General features: G+C 42.8%; 1 protein-coding gene across 1 annotated transcript in view; it reads left to right on the plus strand.

Annotated features, from left to right (window-relative positions):
- The first annotated feature begins 5449 nt into the window (after positions 1-5449).
- LOC106602512 (uncharacterized) overlaps positions 5450-17560 on the plus strand; it is a 22273-nt gene continuing 10162 nt past the window's right edge. Inside the window, exons 1-5 of the mRNA XM_014195187.3 lie at positions 5450-6368; positions 6780-6910; positions 10087-10242; positions 11616-11780; positions 12153-12264. Of these exons, the coding sequence (XP_014050662.3) occupies positions 6086-6368; positions 6780-6910; positions 10087-10242; positions 11616-11780; positions 12153-12264 (847 nt within the window). The 5' untranslated portion in view covers positions 5450-6085. The remainder of the gene's footprint in view (positions 6369-6779; positions 6911-10086; positions 10243-11615; positions 11781-12152; positions 12265-17560) is intronic.

Here is a 17560-nt window from a genome sequence, read left to right on the forward strand (position 1 = left end):
TAAGGGAGACATACGTATACAGAACATAATAGATATACTTCAATGGGAATAGGGGCGCACTTACATAAAATGAAATCAATACAATTTATGTTTACATAAAAAAACTATGTATGAACTTGACCAGGTAATTGACAAAAAAAACTCTGTGTAGAGTTCTCTGCCATGTTTGTAAAGTCTATTTTCTAACCTCTTCCTGTAGGTGGTTGGCTGGAGGGTAACAGAGTAGACTGGGTGGCCATCTTGGATTCCAAGACCCAGACGGGTGCAGCCAAGGTCCCAGGGGACGACACCACCGAGCAGGCCAGGACCAGAGGCGACAGTTAAAACTGTAACTCGGCCACTCAGGAACATTCACTGTCTTCTTGGTAAGCAACGCCAGTGTAGATTTGTCCTTGCGTTTTAGGTTATTGTTCTACCGGAAGGTGAATTAATCTCCCAGTGTCTGGTGGAAAGCAGACTAAACTAGGATTTTGCCTGTGCTTAGCTCCATTCTATTTATTTTTTATCCTGAAAAACTCCTGTCCTTAATGATTACAAGCATACCCATAACATGATACAGCTACCACAACGCTTGAATATCGGGAGAGTGGTACTCAGTAATGTGTTGTATTGGATTTGCCCCAAACATAACACTTTGTATTCATGACAAAAAGTAAATTGCTTTGCCACATTTTTTGCAGTATGACTTCAGTGCCTTGTTGCAAACAGGATGCATGTTTTGGAATATTTCTATTCTGTACAGGCTTCCTCGTTTTCACTCTGCAATTAGGTTAGTATTGTGGACTAACTACAATGTTGTTGATCCATCCTCAGTTTTCTCCTATCATAGCCATTAAACTCTAACTGTTTTAAAGTCACCATGGGCCTCATGGTGAAATCCCTGAGCTGTTTCCTTCCTCTCCGGCAACTGAGTTAGGAAGTACGTCTAACTGTATCTTTGTAGTAACTGGGTGTATTGATACACCATCTAAACTGTAATTAATAACTTCATCATACTCACAAATCCTGTTAAACCCTATTATTGCATACAGAGTGAGTGTATGCAACTTATGTGACTTGCTAAGCACATTTTTACTCCTGAACTTATTTAGGCTTGCCGTAACACATCTACATTCAATTTTACATTCAAGCTGTAACACAACAAAATGTGGAAAGAGTCAAGAGGTGTGAATACTGTATTTTAAAGAAGTGAGCTCAGCTAACCTGTCAGAGGATGGGTAGAGGGGAAGAGAGAGAACGAGGGAGGAGAACCCTGGAGGAGTGCTGGATATGAGGGAGGATGTAAATGATGCATTGAATGCACCATTTACCATAGCAGAGGTGAAGACAGCAATAGGCAAGGCTGGGTTAACTTCACCTGGGAAAGATGAGGTTTGCTATGTCATATTGGCCCATGTCCGCGATGAGGCGCTGGATAATGTATTGGATTGAGGTCAGGGCTTTGTGATGGCCACTCCAATACCTTGACTTTGTTGTCCTTAAGCCATTTTGCCACAACTTTGGAAGTATGCTTGGGGTCATTGTCCATTTGGAAGACCCATTTGCGAACAAGCTTTATCTTCCTGACTGATGTCTTGAGATGTTGCTTCAATATATCCACATCATTTTCCTTGTTCATGATGCCATCTATTTTGTGAAGTGCACCAGTCCCTCCTGCAGCAAAGCACCGCCACAACATGATGCTGCCACCCCTGTGCTTCTATTCAGTTCATATTTTTGTTTCATTAGACCAGAGGACATTTCTCCAAAAAGTACAATCTTTGTCTCCATGTGCAGTTGCAAACCGTAGTCTGGCTTTTTTATGGCGGTTTTGGAGTGGTGGCTTCTTCCCTGCTGAGTGGCCTTTCAGGTTATGTCGATATAGGACTCATTTTACTGTGGATATATTTAGATACTTTTGTACCTGTTTCCTCCAGCATCTTCACAAGGTCCTCTGGTGTTGTTCTGGGATTGATTTGCACTTTTTGCTCCAAAGTTCGTTCATCTCTAGGAGACAGAACGCATCTCCTTCCTGAGTGGTATGACGGCTGCGTGGTCCCATGGTGTTTATACTTGCGTACTATTATTTGTACAGATGAACGTGGTACCTTCAGGCGTTTGGAAATTGCTCCCAAGGGTGAACCAGACTTGTGGAGGTCTACAATTTTCCGAGGTCTTGGCTGATTTCTTTTGATTTTCCCATGATGTCAAGCAAAGAGCCACTGAGTTTGAAGGTAGGCCTTGAAATACATCCACAGGTACACCTCCAATTGACTCAAATGATGTCAATTAGCCTATCAGAAGCTTCTAAAGCCATGACATAATTTTCTGGAATTTTCCAAGCTGTTTAAAGGCACACTCCACTTAGTGTATGTAAACTTCTGACCCACTGGAATTGTGATGCAGTGAAATATAAGTGAAATAATCTGTCTGTAAACAATTGTTGGAAAAAGTACTTGTCATGCACAAAGTAGATGTCCTAACCGACTTGCCAAAACTATAGTTTGTAAACATGAAATTTGTGGAGTGGTTGAAAAACAAGTTTTAATGACTCCAACCTAAGTGTATGTAAACTTCCGACTTAAACTGTATGTAAGATTATGGGGAGACTTACTTCCTGGAGAACAGGGGGTTAATATCGCCACATCAGAGTGGGTTCAGGAAGGGGAACTATGGACCCAGTGCTCTGCTTAGAAGCAGAAGTCAGGAAGGCCCAGGTCAACAAGGAGATGGTTGCAGCTGTCTTTTTTGATGTGGAAGGCGTTTGATATGCTAATCAAGCTTGACCTTATGGGTGTAGGAAGTAGAACGTTCAACTGTTTGGAAGGTCTATCCAGGTGAGGGTGGGGCAGCTACTTGGTGGATAATGGTAAACCACAGGGGAGCGTGATTAGTAGGGATGCACCGACATTACATTTTTGGCCGATATCTGATATTTTCCTTGCCAAAAACAAATACCGATAACCGATATTTATAATTTTAGCGTTTAAGCATTCTGTTACAGTTAAATAGTTGAAACACACCACACACACACACACACACACACACACACTAAAAAGCTATTCTGTTGGCATTTACATATGTCCCCATTACCAGTAAAACATCATCAAAACCTATTTCTTTCACTTACTTGCTGTGCAGTTTTGTTGTTCATTTGTTCAGTCTCAACCAGGATTTCATCATACATGTCAAGCAGTGAAGTTTCAGCTCTCTGTCCGTGGCCTCTCTTCCTCGGTGTGCACTGTCAGTGTTTCTATCTTGTCCAGCTGTGTCTGTAACATTTCACATAAACCCTGTTGCTTGTCTGCATTGAAGTAGCGGTCCTTGCATCAACCATGGTGGCGACACAGTAAAGAGGCTCAGAGAGAATGCCACCGAATCGCTTGTTCACAGCCTCTTGAGTACTTTTGCAAGTTTTAACCCCACGGTCTGTCGGCAGTTTTGTTGAGCAGGCGTTTCAATGCAATGACAGAGGATATCACGTCTGCTGCAGACGCTGTTGATGAGCTTATTTCTCGACTCAGTTGTTCGAATGAGTGTGTTCATGTTTCCAAGTTTCAAACGTGTTCTCAAATGCCATTGAAATGGCAGCAGCGGTATGAGAACCAGCACATTCTTGAGCGTACAAAATCCTCGTCATCCCACTGTGCTGTCAGACTCAGCATGTTCATGGGTCTGACAGCGCTGGTCCAAATGTCAGTCTTGAAGCTAATAGCAGTGACGCCCATAGCAAGTTGCTTATGAATGTGCGTTTCAACAATACTGTGTAACTCCGGTAGGGCAACATCTGAAAAATAGCGCATACTTGGTAGTGTGTACCGGGGCTTGAGTTGCTCAACCAGTCGGCGAAAGCCAACATCATCCACCACAGAGAATGGTTGATTGTCAAGGGCAATGAATTCCAATATCTTGGCGATAATGGATTTCGCCTTTTGAGTTGTCTCGCTGAAATGTTCTTACTCTTTCAAATGACTGCTCAACTTGAACTTGTTTAGTTGTTGGTATTTAGTATATTTCTGCTTTTGTTCTGTGTTGCTCTGTATTTCTCGTGGCGTCATCTACCTAGATTATATAGGTGTGCACGTGAGCTTTGACACGATGTTGGCATTTTTAGCTAATTTCGTCCGATTCTGATATGCTTACCGATTTATGTTGTGCATCCCTGATTTGTCATCTTTTGTTCTCAATCAATTATGTTCACTCTAAGGTACATCCGGATATTGGAAGGTCTTTATTTGCAGATGATGGGGCCTAATGGAAGAAATGTACCATACACAGTCAGGATGTACAGGAAGCAGTCGATGGGGTGCTCATTAAAGTAGGGATTCAGATTCTCTGTAGAGAAGTCAGTGTTCTTTACCATGAGGAAGGTGGGAGATGAGGTACACCTGAGGGTGTATGGAAGAAACTTGGAGAGACTGGGGGGCCTTCAGGTTCCTAGGGATGTACTTTGACACTAGGCTGACATGGACAGAACCCATTGAGAGAGTGGTGGGAAAATTCTATAGGTTCTGAATGTGATGCGCTGTCTGACGGGGATGGAGTGGGGGGCTGGGCGTTCCTCACTGAGGACAATGGATGTTCCGCTGATTCAATCTACGATATACTTTGGCAGTGTAGCGTATGGTTCAGCAGCCAGGATATCACTGGAAAGATTAGATGTCATACAGGCGCAAGGTCTCAGAATATGAAGCCGGACAGAAGGTGGTGTGCTCTTGTCTCGTGTCATCAGTACTGGTAAGTCTGCAGTCCTTTAGCTCACGCAGCACCAGACAAAACCTGCTGTATGAGGTACTACAAACCCATCTCTCTTCTATATACAGGGGAAAAAAATTGATTCCAATTTTATTTGTCACATCCTTTGTAAAAAAATAGGTGTAGACCAACAGTGAAATGTTTACTTCCGGGTCCTTTTCCAACAATGCAGAGTTAAGATAAAAAATACAAAGTGACACAGAATAAATACACAGTAAATTACAAATAACAATACAGAGTAAAAATAACATGGATATATACGGGGAGTACAAGTACTGAGTCAGTGCAAGAGAATTAGTACCAAAAAGGGTCATTGCGGGTGGTAAGGGTAGCCATTTGATTAGCTATTTAGCGGTCTTATGGCTTGGAGCTTATGGCTTGGGGTTATAAGCTTGTGGGTCCCAGACTTGGTGCACTGGTACCGCTTGCCGTGCGGTAGCAGAGGGAACAGTCTATGACTTGGGTGACTGGAGTCTTTGAACCTTTTTTGGGCCTTCCTCTGACACTGCCTGGTATAGAGCTCCTGGATGGCAGGGAGCTTGGCCCCAGTGATGTACTGGGCCGTACTCACCACCCTCTGTAGTGCCTTGCGGTCGGATGCCTTGCAGTTGCCGTACCAAGCTGTGTGCAGCCAGTCAAGATGCTCTCAAAAAGTTGGGGGCGGGAGGACGGCAGGATGAGAAAGATGATAGGAGGCCACCTTAACTAGACATAGGTTGGGACACAACTGGCTGAATACGTAATTACATATCATAGGAAAATATCCACCAGGAAGGTGTGATTATTGGGGCGGCAGGGTAGCCTAGTGGTTAGAGCGTTGGACTAGTAAAAAAAAAAGTACATTATTGCCAGGAAATAGAAACAGTAGAACATGTTTATATAGTGCGGGCAGTATAAGAGGGAGAGAGATATTTGAGAATCTGTATGAGAGAGAATGGGATACAGCAATAAAGTGTAATGAGTCCATTGAGTAGAATATGAACATATTTTTTTGTTTTATTTTCTAAGATAAACGGGGCAGGCAGGCAATATTTAGTTTCTCCCGGTCTCTGGCCCACACTCCACTCCAGCACAGTAGTAGGTGGCGGTAATGCACTAACAACATAGGATGCCAACTGCCCAAAAATACCACCGAAGAAGTAAACGGACGCGAACAGTGACCAAGAACAATTACCACTTTAGCGTTTTTATTGTTGTATTTAGACGTTTATTAACACACTGGAACTCAAAATATGCCGAATTTTACTTCACGGCATCACATAATTACCTCAGGTAGTCTGTAATTCGCGTCGGAGACAGGACTTGGTTGATATACCCATGTTATTTAGGTAACGCTTGCTAGCTGCTAACAATGGCTGACTGTATGGTTTTTCACACTCAAATAGCCTCCATTATGGAAGTGCTAGCGAATGCAGCCGTGGCAGAGATCTGTAAACTAGTAGATGACGACTATGCAGTGTTTCGTTTAGAAGTTACTCAAAGCCAGAAAGAAAACAGGGCATTGCGCAGGAAACTACAGCTACTGGAACTGAAGGTGGCACGGGAGCGCGCAGAGAGGACAATACGAGAGCGCGTCGTTGCCAGCCGTCCCAGTAGTGTCAAGATCCTCGACCGATACAGAGGAATGGCAAGAGGTACATTTTGCAGAAGGCTGAGGGGCTTGGCGCATTTGTTCAAATGTGTTATCCAGAATTGTGTCTTGGTCAGTGTTTGGCTAGTGTGCGATAATTCCCTTGATTACTTCGCTATCTTGTACAATGTTTTATTTATTTTACCTTTATTTTACCAGGTAGGTCAATAAAGAACAAATTCTTGCACAAAAACACTCATATTCTAACCAGATTCTTGATTTACTGAATTTCCTATTGTCATACTCCATTAAAAGCATGTGATGCATGGAACATAATCAATCAATAATTAGCATATAAAGAAGTTATGGCAAGTGCTACCTTACATCCTTGCCAATTGTAGACCGTGTCAAGTGTAGAATATAGTATTGACAGTACGTGTCTTAACCACTCCTTTTCCCCCAATCACTCTCTCAGGTGAAGGACATCTCACTGGAGGCCACAGGAGCTTTGTGAAACCAGCGGGACACAACGCGTGGATAGATGACCAACCAATCACTGTTGATGAGGGGAGTGGAACCTCAACCCAGCATGTTATTGTGATAGAGGTTAGTGTCTTAGTGTAACATAAAAATTACAATGCATTTAAATGTCATGTTTTATTTTAGAAACACTCCCCTCAGCTATTCATATGCTTACATGTACATCCTTATTTATCTGCCATAGGGGAGCTTGTGAGACTTACATTTTAATCATTTAGCAGACGCTCTTATCCAGAGCGACTTCAAATCAAACTTTTTGTCACATCCCCCGAATACAACAAGTGTAGACCTTACCGTGAAATGCTAACTTACAAGCCCTTAACCAACAGTGCAGTTCAAGAAGAGTTAAGAAAATATTTACCAAATAAACTAAAGTAAAAAATAATCAAAATTAACACAATAACGAGTCTATATACAGGGGGTACCGAGGATACAGGTTAGTTGAGGTAATTTGTACATGTAGGTAGGGGTGAAGTGACTATGTATAGATATTAAACAGCGAGTAGCAGCAGTGTACAAAACAAATGGGGGGGTCAATGTAAATAGTCCAGGTGGCCATTTGATTAATTGTTAAGCAGTCTTATGGTTTGGGGGTAGAAGCTGTTAAGGAGCCTTTTGGTCCTAGACTTGGCGCCCCAGTATTGCTTACTGTGCGGTAGCAGAGAAAACGGTCTATGACTTGGGCTTTCCTCTGACACCCCCTATTATGTAGGTTCTGGATGGCAGGAAGCTTGGCTGTGATGTACTGGGCCGTACGCACTACCCTCTAGCGCCTTACGGTCAGTTGCCATACCAGGTGGTGATGCAACTGGTCAGGATGTTCTCGATGGTGCAGCTATAGAACTTTATGAGGCTGTCTCATTATTGTCGATGATCAGCCCTACCACTGTTGTGTCAGCAGCAAACTTAATGATTGTGTTGGAGTTGTGATTGGCCACGCAGTCGTGGGTGAACAGGGAGAACAGAAGGGGACTAAGTACACACCCCTGACGGGCCCCAGTGTTGAGGATCAGCATGGCAGACATGTCGTTGCCTACCCTTACCCCTGGGGCGGCCCGTCAGGAAGTCCAGGATCAAGTTGCAGAGGGAGGTGTTTAGTCCCAGGGTCCTTAGCTTAGTGAGGTGCTTCGTGGGCAGTATGGTGTTGAACGCTGAGCTGTAATCTAGGCATTCTCACATAGGTGTTCCTTTTGTCCAGGTGGGAAAGGGCAGTGTGGACTGTGATTGTTTCATCTGTGGATCTGTTGGGGTGGTATGCTAATTGGAGTGGGTCTAGGGTATCCGGGAGGATGCTGTTGATGTGAGCCATGACTAGCCTTTCAAAGCACTTCATGGCTACCGAAGTGAGTGCTACAGGGCGTTAATCATTTAGGCAGGTTACCTTAGCTTCCTTGGGCACAGGGTCTGCTTGAAACATGTAGGTATTTATTACAGACTCGGTCAGGGAGATGTTGAAAATATCAGTGAAGACACTTGCCAGCTTTGTGTAATCCGTCTGGCCCTGCGGCTTTGAATGTTGACCTGTTTTAACCTGTTAGGGCTAGGGGGCAGTATTTGCACGGCTGGATAAAAAAAATGTACCCGATTTAATCTGGTTACTAATCCTACCCAGTAACTAGAATATGCATATACTTATTATATATGGATAGAAAACACTCTAAAGTTTCTAAAACTGTTTGAATGGTGTCTGTGAGTATAACAGAACTCATTTGGCAGGCAAAACCCTGAGACATTTTCTGACAGGAAGTGGATACCTGATGTGTTGTATTACCTTTAAACCTATCCCATTGAAAAACACAGGGGCTGAGGAATATTTTGGCACTTCCTATTGCTTCCACTAGATGTCACCAGCCTTTACAAAGTGTTTTGAGTCTTCTGGAGGGAGATCTGACCGAACAAGAGCCATGGAACGATGATGGCCCATTAGACACCTGGCGCGCGAGTTCATGTTGGGTACCCTCGTTCCAATACGTTATAAAAGAGTATGCATTCGTCCACCTTCAATATTATTCATGTTCTGGTTAAAAAAGGCCCTAATGATTTATGCTATACAACGTTTGACATGTTTGAACGAACGTAAATATATTTTTTCCCCTCGTTCATGACGAGAAGTCCGGCTGGCTTAGATCATGTGCTAACAAGACGGAGATTTTTGGACATAAATGATGAGCTTTTTTGAACAAAACTACATTCGTTATGGACCTGTGATACCTGGAAGTGACATCTGATGAAGAGAATCAAAGGTAATGGATTATTTACATAGTATTTTCGATTTTAGATCTCCCCAACATGACGTCTAGTCTGTATCGCAACGCGTATTTTTCTGGGCGCAGTGCTCAGATTATTGCAAAGTGTGATTTCCCAGTAAGGTTATTTTTAAATCTGGCAAGTTGATTGCGTTCAAGAGATGTAAATCTATAATTCTTTAAATGACAATATAATATTTTACCAATGTTTTCTAATTTTAATTATTTAATTTGTGGTGTTGACTTGACTGCCGGTTATTGGAGGGAAACGATTTCCTCAACATCAATGCCATAGTAAAACGCTGTTTTTGGATATAAATATGAACTTGATAGAACTAAAAATGCATGCATTGTCTAACATAATGTCCTAGGAGTGTCATCTGATGGAGATTGTAAAAGGTTAGTGCATCATTTTAGCTGGTTTTATGGTTTTGGTGACCCTGTCTTTGAATTGACAAAACATTACACACAACTCTTGTAAATGTACTGTCCTAACATACTCTAAATTTATGCTTTCGCCGTAAAACCTTTTTGAAATCGTAAAACGTGGTTAGATTAAGGAGATGTTTATCTTTCAAAGGGTGTAAAATAGTTGTATGTTTGAAAAATTTGAATTTTGACATTTATTTGGATTCAAATTTGCCGCTCTTGAAATGCACCTGCTGTTGATGGAGTGCACCACGGGTGGGACGCTAGCTGGTGCTAGGACCAAAAGGCTCCTTAACAGCTTCAGTGTTGCTTGCCTCGAAGCGAGCATAAAATGCATTTAGCTCATCTGGTAGGCTTGCGTCAGGAGCAATTAGTGTTCAGTACCTTGCTCAAGGGCACATCGACAGATTTTTCACCTAGTTGGCTCGGGGATTCGAACCTGCAACCTTTCGGTTACTAGCCCAACGCTCTTAACCAGTAAGCTACCTGCCGCCCCCAGACTTCCCTACAACATTGTTATGCAAACCTATTATGTATCGATAATAACCTCCTCTCTTCTTGTGTCAGTCTGCAGATGCAGACGCTGCAGGTCCTGGGGTCAATCAGGAGGGGACTGAAGGAAAGGACCCACGGCACAGAGACATCCAGACTGGAGCGCTCCCTGTAGCCACGGAGGACAGCGCCGCCACGCCCCAGCCCAGGACCTCCCTCAGCATCACGGAGGTCAGTAGAACACTGAACGCCATCTTCGAGTCAGAGACCGACACAGAGACTTTAACTGTAACACACAGACTCTTACACACAGGATCTGACCCAGTTAGACTGGGGCCACTGGGCTGTACTCTGCTCCCGGCTTAGAGTATTTACTTAACAGTAACACGAGCCCGAGGACAGTTCCTTCCCATCGGGACTCGGGTGAAGCTTAGGGACTGGCAACGATGCATATTGTTCTTACACTACAGAAATGGACCCTGGCAACATGCCCTTGGGTTTAGAGAGACAGACTGATCTGTCTAGAGGGGAATGGAACCGGTATAGTAGTAGTGTATACTCTGAGGGGTGCCTAGATAAGAAAAGTGAGGTTATAGACGTAGATGAGGTGACTGTGAAAGTGGAGGGCGACACCACTCTGCCATGGAATGTAGATGAGTATCACTTAGGAGGACACTCACAAGGCAGAGATTTCTTAGATTATAGGGAAAGCTTAGAGACAAATCCAAATGTCCCCACCTACTCCCCTTTACACGAGTTCAGGGACCCAGTGTCCACATCGATGGGACCTTCCAATTCACAGGGCCACATACTTTTCAATCAGGTATTGAACTCAAACGACAGGACTAGACCCTACGCTCGGGGAAAGAGACGCGGTTCCTCTGCATGTTCTGTAACAAAGACTTCAGCTGCCCCCTCTTCACCTGTATGCTAAACTGTCTCCTACCTTCATCTACACTGATTGAAGTGGATTCAAAGGTGAGCTCAATAAGGGATCATAGCTTTCACCTGGTCAGTCTATGTCATGGGAAAAGCAGGTGTTTATACTCATTGCACATCACATCTGATCTCACCCTATTCTGCATACACCTAACAGCACTTTATAACCATTATACACTTACTAAATATACCTACACATGCCTAACAAACACTTACTGTACACATAAAAAATGTTTAGTCAGGTTTGGCTTTTGCTGATTCCTATTTACATTTTAACAGACACTCTTATCCAGAGTGACTTACAGTCAGTAGTGAGTGTGCATGCATTTTATCAGTTATCAGTTGCAGCCTTCATCTGCCCATCCAGCCGTTTGGGAGATGGGACACTTTTATCCGCCTGGTCAGCCGTTTAGGAGTTGTCTATCTCCAAGACTGGCTTCCCGCCAGGGTTTGAGAGCGCAGTCTACCCAACATTTTCCCGTAACACTGATTTACCCACAACATCATATTTATGTCCACTGTGATGGGATTAACAATGATGACGTCATTCTGTAAATACAGTCTAGGATGGGTAAACACACCATGCTGAAAGTGTTTATTATCTGTGTGTGTACGTACCTGAGGGAGTGTATGTCTGTGTAATCTCTATCACCTGTCTCTTCCAGGAGGAGGAGGGTCCAGAGGTGCTGCTGGTCAAGGAGGAGGGGTGTGAGGAGGGTCTGGGGAACCCTGAGGGGACCATGGTCATGGAGGACAACCAAACTACACCTCCTCCTGAACCCACAGAGGAACCAGCTGAGCAGCACAGGACCACACACAGTATCACTGAGGTGAGCCCACTATAAACTACTGTCTGAATGGTATTAGGTCAAGGCCATTATCCAGAAAGCCTCTCAAGAGTAGGTGCGCTGATCTAGGATATCAACTTATTCATTATGATCTAAAAGGCAAAACTGATCCTAGAACAGCACTCTGAGACTCTTTGTGGATACTGACCCAGGTCTTGATTCATTTTGTCTTAAGTGTGGGACCATGGCTTTTCAATGATCAAACCATTAAAGAGTGTCAAGTAATCAAATCAACTAACATATTTACACAATACTCATAGCAATCCCTCTTTGCCCAATCACAAGATGCTCCATAGCAGGGTGCTCATATCTGATTTCTTGATCCAACATCCTCTCACTTTGTATTTCTTACAGTCAGCAGACATGGAGGATGAGAAGCCTGATCTGCTGTTAGTCAAAGAGGAGACAATAGAGGATGAACCAGAGAGCATTGATCTGCTGAGTGGACTAAAGATGGGGGAGCAAGGTAAGGGAGAAATACATATAGCCTACATAAAGTAATAGATCTTCAGTGGGACTAGTGATGCACCTGGCTACTGAAAGACACTGGGGCAGCCCATTCCTTCATTTTGGATGGTGTCTTGCCTTTGTCTGACACTTCAGTTGTCGTTGGAGTGAGGCCTAGCCTACTGGTGAAGCGGGTCACATTCATTTTTTGGAAACGATTTTGCTCGAGGGAAGGTTGTGCCAAATCCTGTCGTTTGTAAGGAACCCGGAGTAGAGGAACCTGATGGGTTATCAGAAAATGACCCTAGCGTGTGCCGTTATGTGCTATGTCTAAGAAAGTCGCCGGGAGCAAGGCTAGAGGATGTCAGCAATCCCACAATCTGGTCAATCTGTCCGAGACGTTTATGGGTGATCCTGATTTCGCTAAACCTCCTGAGTTGACCTCTCCTTTGAAAACCCCAAAGATGAGCGAGTTTGTAGGACCACTTAAGGAAGAGAGGGTCCCTACAGTTGATACTTCGATGTATAGGAGGAAGCAGTTGATTGCTGAACAGAGTAAAGATGTTTCCCTCTCCCCTCTTTTTGCTGAGATACGTCCAGAGCAGGAGCTTGAAGTTTGTGTGGCTTACTTTGACAGAAATGGTGTTCTAATGAGGAAATTGAGTTCTTGCGCCACTTCTGGGCAGTACGATTGGCACAGTGTTTCTCAAGTTGTCGTTCCAGTTACGCTTCGACAAGAGATACTGAGGTTGGCCATGATGGTAGTATGGCAGGCCATCTTGGGGGTCAACAAGACGTATGAAAATATCTTGCATAACTTCTTCTGGCCTGGTCTAAAACAAGACGTTGTGTCTTAAAGTAAATCCTGTTATGTTTGCCAGAGGATGGGTCAACTGAACCAAGCTGTGCCGGTTGCACCTTTGCTGCCTATTCCTGCTTTTGATTTGGTATTTGGTATTTTATTAGGATCCCAATTAGCTGTTGCAAAAGCAGCAGCTACTCTTCCTGGGGTCCACACACAACATGAAACAATACAGAACATTAATAGACAAGAACAGCTCAAGGACAGAACTACATACTTTTTTTTTTGAAGGCACATGTAGCCTACATATCAATGCATACACACAAACTAAGTCAAATAGGGGAGAGGCGCTGTGCTGTGAGGTATTTCTTTATCTGTTTTTTGAAACCAGGTTTGCTGTTTATTTGAGCAATATGAAATTTAACAGAGTTCCATACAATAATGGCTCTATGTAATACTGTCCGCTTTCTTGAATTTGTTCTGTATTTGGGGAATGTGAAAAGACCCCTGGTGGCATGTCTGGTGGGGTAAGTGTGTGTGTGTGTGTGTGTGTGTGTCAGAGCTGTGTGTAAATTGACTATGCAAACAATTTGGGATTTAACACATTGTCACTTATAAAAAATAAGTGATGCAGTCACTCCTCAACTCTTAGCCAAGAGAGACTGGCATGCATAGTATTTATATCAGCCCTCTGATTACAATGAAGAGCAAGATGTGCCACTCTGTTCTGGACCAGCTGCAGCTTAACTATGTCTTTCCTTGCTGCACTGGACCACACGACTGGACAATAATCAAAATTAGACTAAACTAGAGCTTGCATTTTTGGAGTGTGGTGTCAAAAAAGCAGAGCATCTCTTTATTACGGGCAGACCTCTCCCCATCTTTACAACCATTGAATCTATATGTTTTGACCATGACAGTTTACAATCTAAGGTAACACCAAGTAATTTAGTCTCCTCAACTTGTTCAACAGCCACACCATTCATTACCAGATTCAGATGAGGTTTAGAACTTAGGGAATTATTTGTACCAAATACAATGCTCTTAGTTTTGGAGATATTCAGGACCAGTTTAATACTGGCCACCCATTCCAAATCAGACTGCAACTCTTTAAGGGTTTCAGTGACTTCATTAGTTGTGGTTGCTGATGTGTATATGGTTGAATCATCAGCATACATGGACACACATGCTTTGTTTAATGCCAGTGGCTAGTCCTTGGTAAAAATAGAAAAGAGTAGAGAGCTGCCCTGCGGAACACCACACTTTACATGTTTGACATTAGAGAAGCTTCCATTAAAGAAAACCCTTTGATTCTGTTAGATATATAGCCATAACACGTGTTTTTTCAACAACAGGTTATGGTCAATAATATCAAAGGCTGCACTGAAGTCTAACAGTACAGCTCCCACAATCTTCTTATCAATTTCTTTCAACCAATCATCAGTAATTTGTGTCAATGCAGTACATGTTGAGTGCCCTTCTCTATAAGCATGCTGAAAGTCTGTTGTTAATTTGTTTACAGAGAAGTAGCATTAACAGTTTGCTAAGAGCTGGCAGCAAGCTTTTTGGTCTGCTGTTTTTTTGGTATGCTGGCTTCCCTCCAGGCCTGAGGACAAAGACTTTCCTCTAGGCTCAGATTAAAGATATGACTGATGTGAGTGGCTATAGAGTCAGCTACCATCCTCAGTAGCTTTCCATCTAAGTTGTTAATGCCAGAAGGTTTGTTATTATCGATCAATAACAATTTTTCCACCTCTCCCACACTAACTTTACAGAATTCAAACTGCAATGCTTTTCTTATGCATGAATACGATGGCTCACTGTTCATTGTTAGCATTTCCCGCCTAAGTTTGCCCACTTTGACAATGAAGTAATTATTTAAATAATTGGCAACATCAAATGGTTTTGTAATGAATAAGCCATCTGATTCGATGAAAGATGGAGTTGAATTTGTCTTTCTGACCATAATTTCATTTGAAGTACTCCAAAGTATTTTTCCATCATTCTTTATATTATTGATCTTGGCTTCATAATACAGTTTCTTCTTTTGTTGTATACATAATTTCTCAATTTGCAGTAAGTCAGATGTGCAGCCAGACTTATTAGCCACTCCTTTTGCCCCATCTCTTTCAACCATAAAGTTTTTCAATTCCTCATCAATCCATGGAGTCTTAAGAGTTCTAACAGTCAGTTTCTTGACAGGTGCATGTTTAGCAATAATTTCATTACGCTTTTTTGCCGACTTTTACTGACACTGGCCATATTCAACACTTTAGCTTAAGACATACTAAGGATACTAATAATAACGTCAGTTGGGAGCCAGTCAGCTAACGTTAGCTAGCTAACAGTACACTTTAGTTTAAGACATGTAGCTAGGTAAACAATGTGTAAGATCACACACGTCACATAATGTTAGCTAACGTGCCAGCCAGCTAACGTTAGCCAGTTAAACCTCAATGAACTTCGTGCCAAATCATGTCGTTACTACCCTGCATGAATCTGCTGGGAGCTAACCAACCAGGATCAATGTTAGCTAGCAAAGCAAACAGATCTGGGATATGAATAATAATGTCAGATAGGGAGCTAGCTAGCTAACAGTACACTTTAGCTTGAAATGAAACCACTTTGTGTCAAAATTAGAAATGTGTAATGTCTGAAAATGTAGCTAGCTATCTTACCCATATACATCTTCATGCATGATGGATGCGTCTCCCTGTAATGGATGCCATGCCACGGTTGCCCTTAGTTTGAAGATGTAATCCAGAGACCGGTGTTTTCTCCATCTCTTTAGCTATCATACTCAAAACTCGATCTTCCAGAAAGTGGAGAGCAACACTTATGCAGCTCCACTACACAATATTTGTTTTCAATAATCTGCGTTCGACATGATTACCAACACAGACTGACCATCTCAAATAAACAGAAGCCTTCTATATGGCAGACCAATCCGAACTCCTCTCTCGGCATGTCCAGCCCACTCATTATCTCAGCCAATCATGGCTAGTGGGAAGGTTGCTGGCTTTTTCCGTGGCTTAACCAACAAGGCTCGTAATTTAACAATTGTATTCGTATTTACAGATGGCATGAAAGTTCATGTTCCAGAAGGCATTTCTGCCAAAACACACATTTTGATAAAAAAAAAACAAAAAAAAAAACATTACATTGGCTCTCCTGTGAATTCGTGACTTAAAAAAAATTACATTTTACATTTACATTTTAGTCATTTAGCAGACGCTCTTATCCAGAGCGACTTACAGTAGTGAATGCATACATTTCATACAATTTCATACACTTTTTCTGTGCTGGCCCCCCGTGGGAATCGAACCCACAACCCTGGTGTTGCAAACACCATGCTCTACCAACTGAGCTACAGGGAAGGCTAAAAAATCTAATCAAATTTATTGGTCACATACACGTGTTTAGCCGATGTTAATGCGGGTGTAGCGAAATGCTTGTAAATACTGTAGAGTTTCCTAAGAGCTTGTTGCGATGCTGCCATCTCTGTCGGTGCCATCGTTCTACGTGAAATTCTACTAGGCGACATACACCTAGTTTCCTGAAACAGGTCACATATGGTGATCACTGCATCCAATGGGTACGTATACAGTATTAGTAAATATACATGTGGGTGGCCGACCTATGCCATGCTCAAATGCACGCATGAATGGCCTAAAGTTTAGAGGATCACCATCAAACATAGGCCACACTCCCTGTTAGGGAGATACCGGATGATGGAAAGGGACTGGGTGGCTATGCACTCTATCTAGAGGTTGCTGTAACGCTATGCAAGATCTAGAGAACATGGAAGAGCTTAATCTTCCCTCGAACATAAAGTTGATCATGTCAAAACTTCCCTAGAAACTAAGGGGAAAATGGAGATGTACAGCATGTGATATTTTAGAGAGGGCCCAGTTCAGTGACGTTCATGGAAAAACAAGCCAAAATATTGCAGGATCCATTATATGGAGATATTCAATCTCCTGTCTAACAAAATATATTTTTTAATCAAACAGTAGCAGTCTAAGAGTAGGGGATGCAGCTTTCCCACTGCAGTAGATGTAGTGGCAGATTGTTCTTTTACAGGTTTTTCAGAGTCGCAAACATTCAAAGTAAAGAGACCAGGCACCTACCCTTCTGATGCTCCCAGTATCTCGTGTATTTTGTGCTGGTGAGCATTTATTGGTCGACTTCCAACAGGTGAAGGCACAGCCACACAAATCCAAGGTTGAGTTTTCAAGATCAAGAGGCCTTTGTTTTGGCTGTTTGATTAGAGGACACTTAAGCAAAGAATGTAAAAGGAGGATGACCTGTCAGAGCTATCAAAGAAGGCACCCCACTATCCTGCACATTGAAGGAAGAGAGCGATTTAGATCTCAAAAGGCGGTTATGATTGGTGTAGCAGTAAAGCGGGAGGAGACTGTCAGCAATGCTCTTGTTTCACTGGAAGCTGGTGATGATACCGGGGCCGTACAGATTGTGCACTTGCAATTGTGCCAGTTCAAGTAAAGATGGC

This window comes from Salmo salar, chromosome 04 (genome assembly GCF_965601325.2).
Source record: "Salmo salar chromosome 04, fSalSal1, whole genome shotgun sequence".
Taxonomy (NCBI): Eukaryota; Metazoa; Chordata; class Actinopteri; order Salmoniformes; family Salmonidae; genus Salmo; species Salmo salar.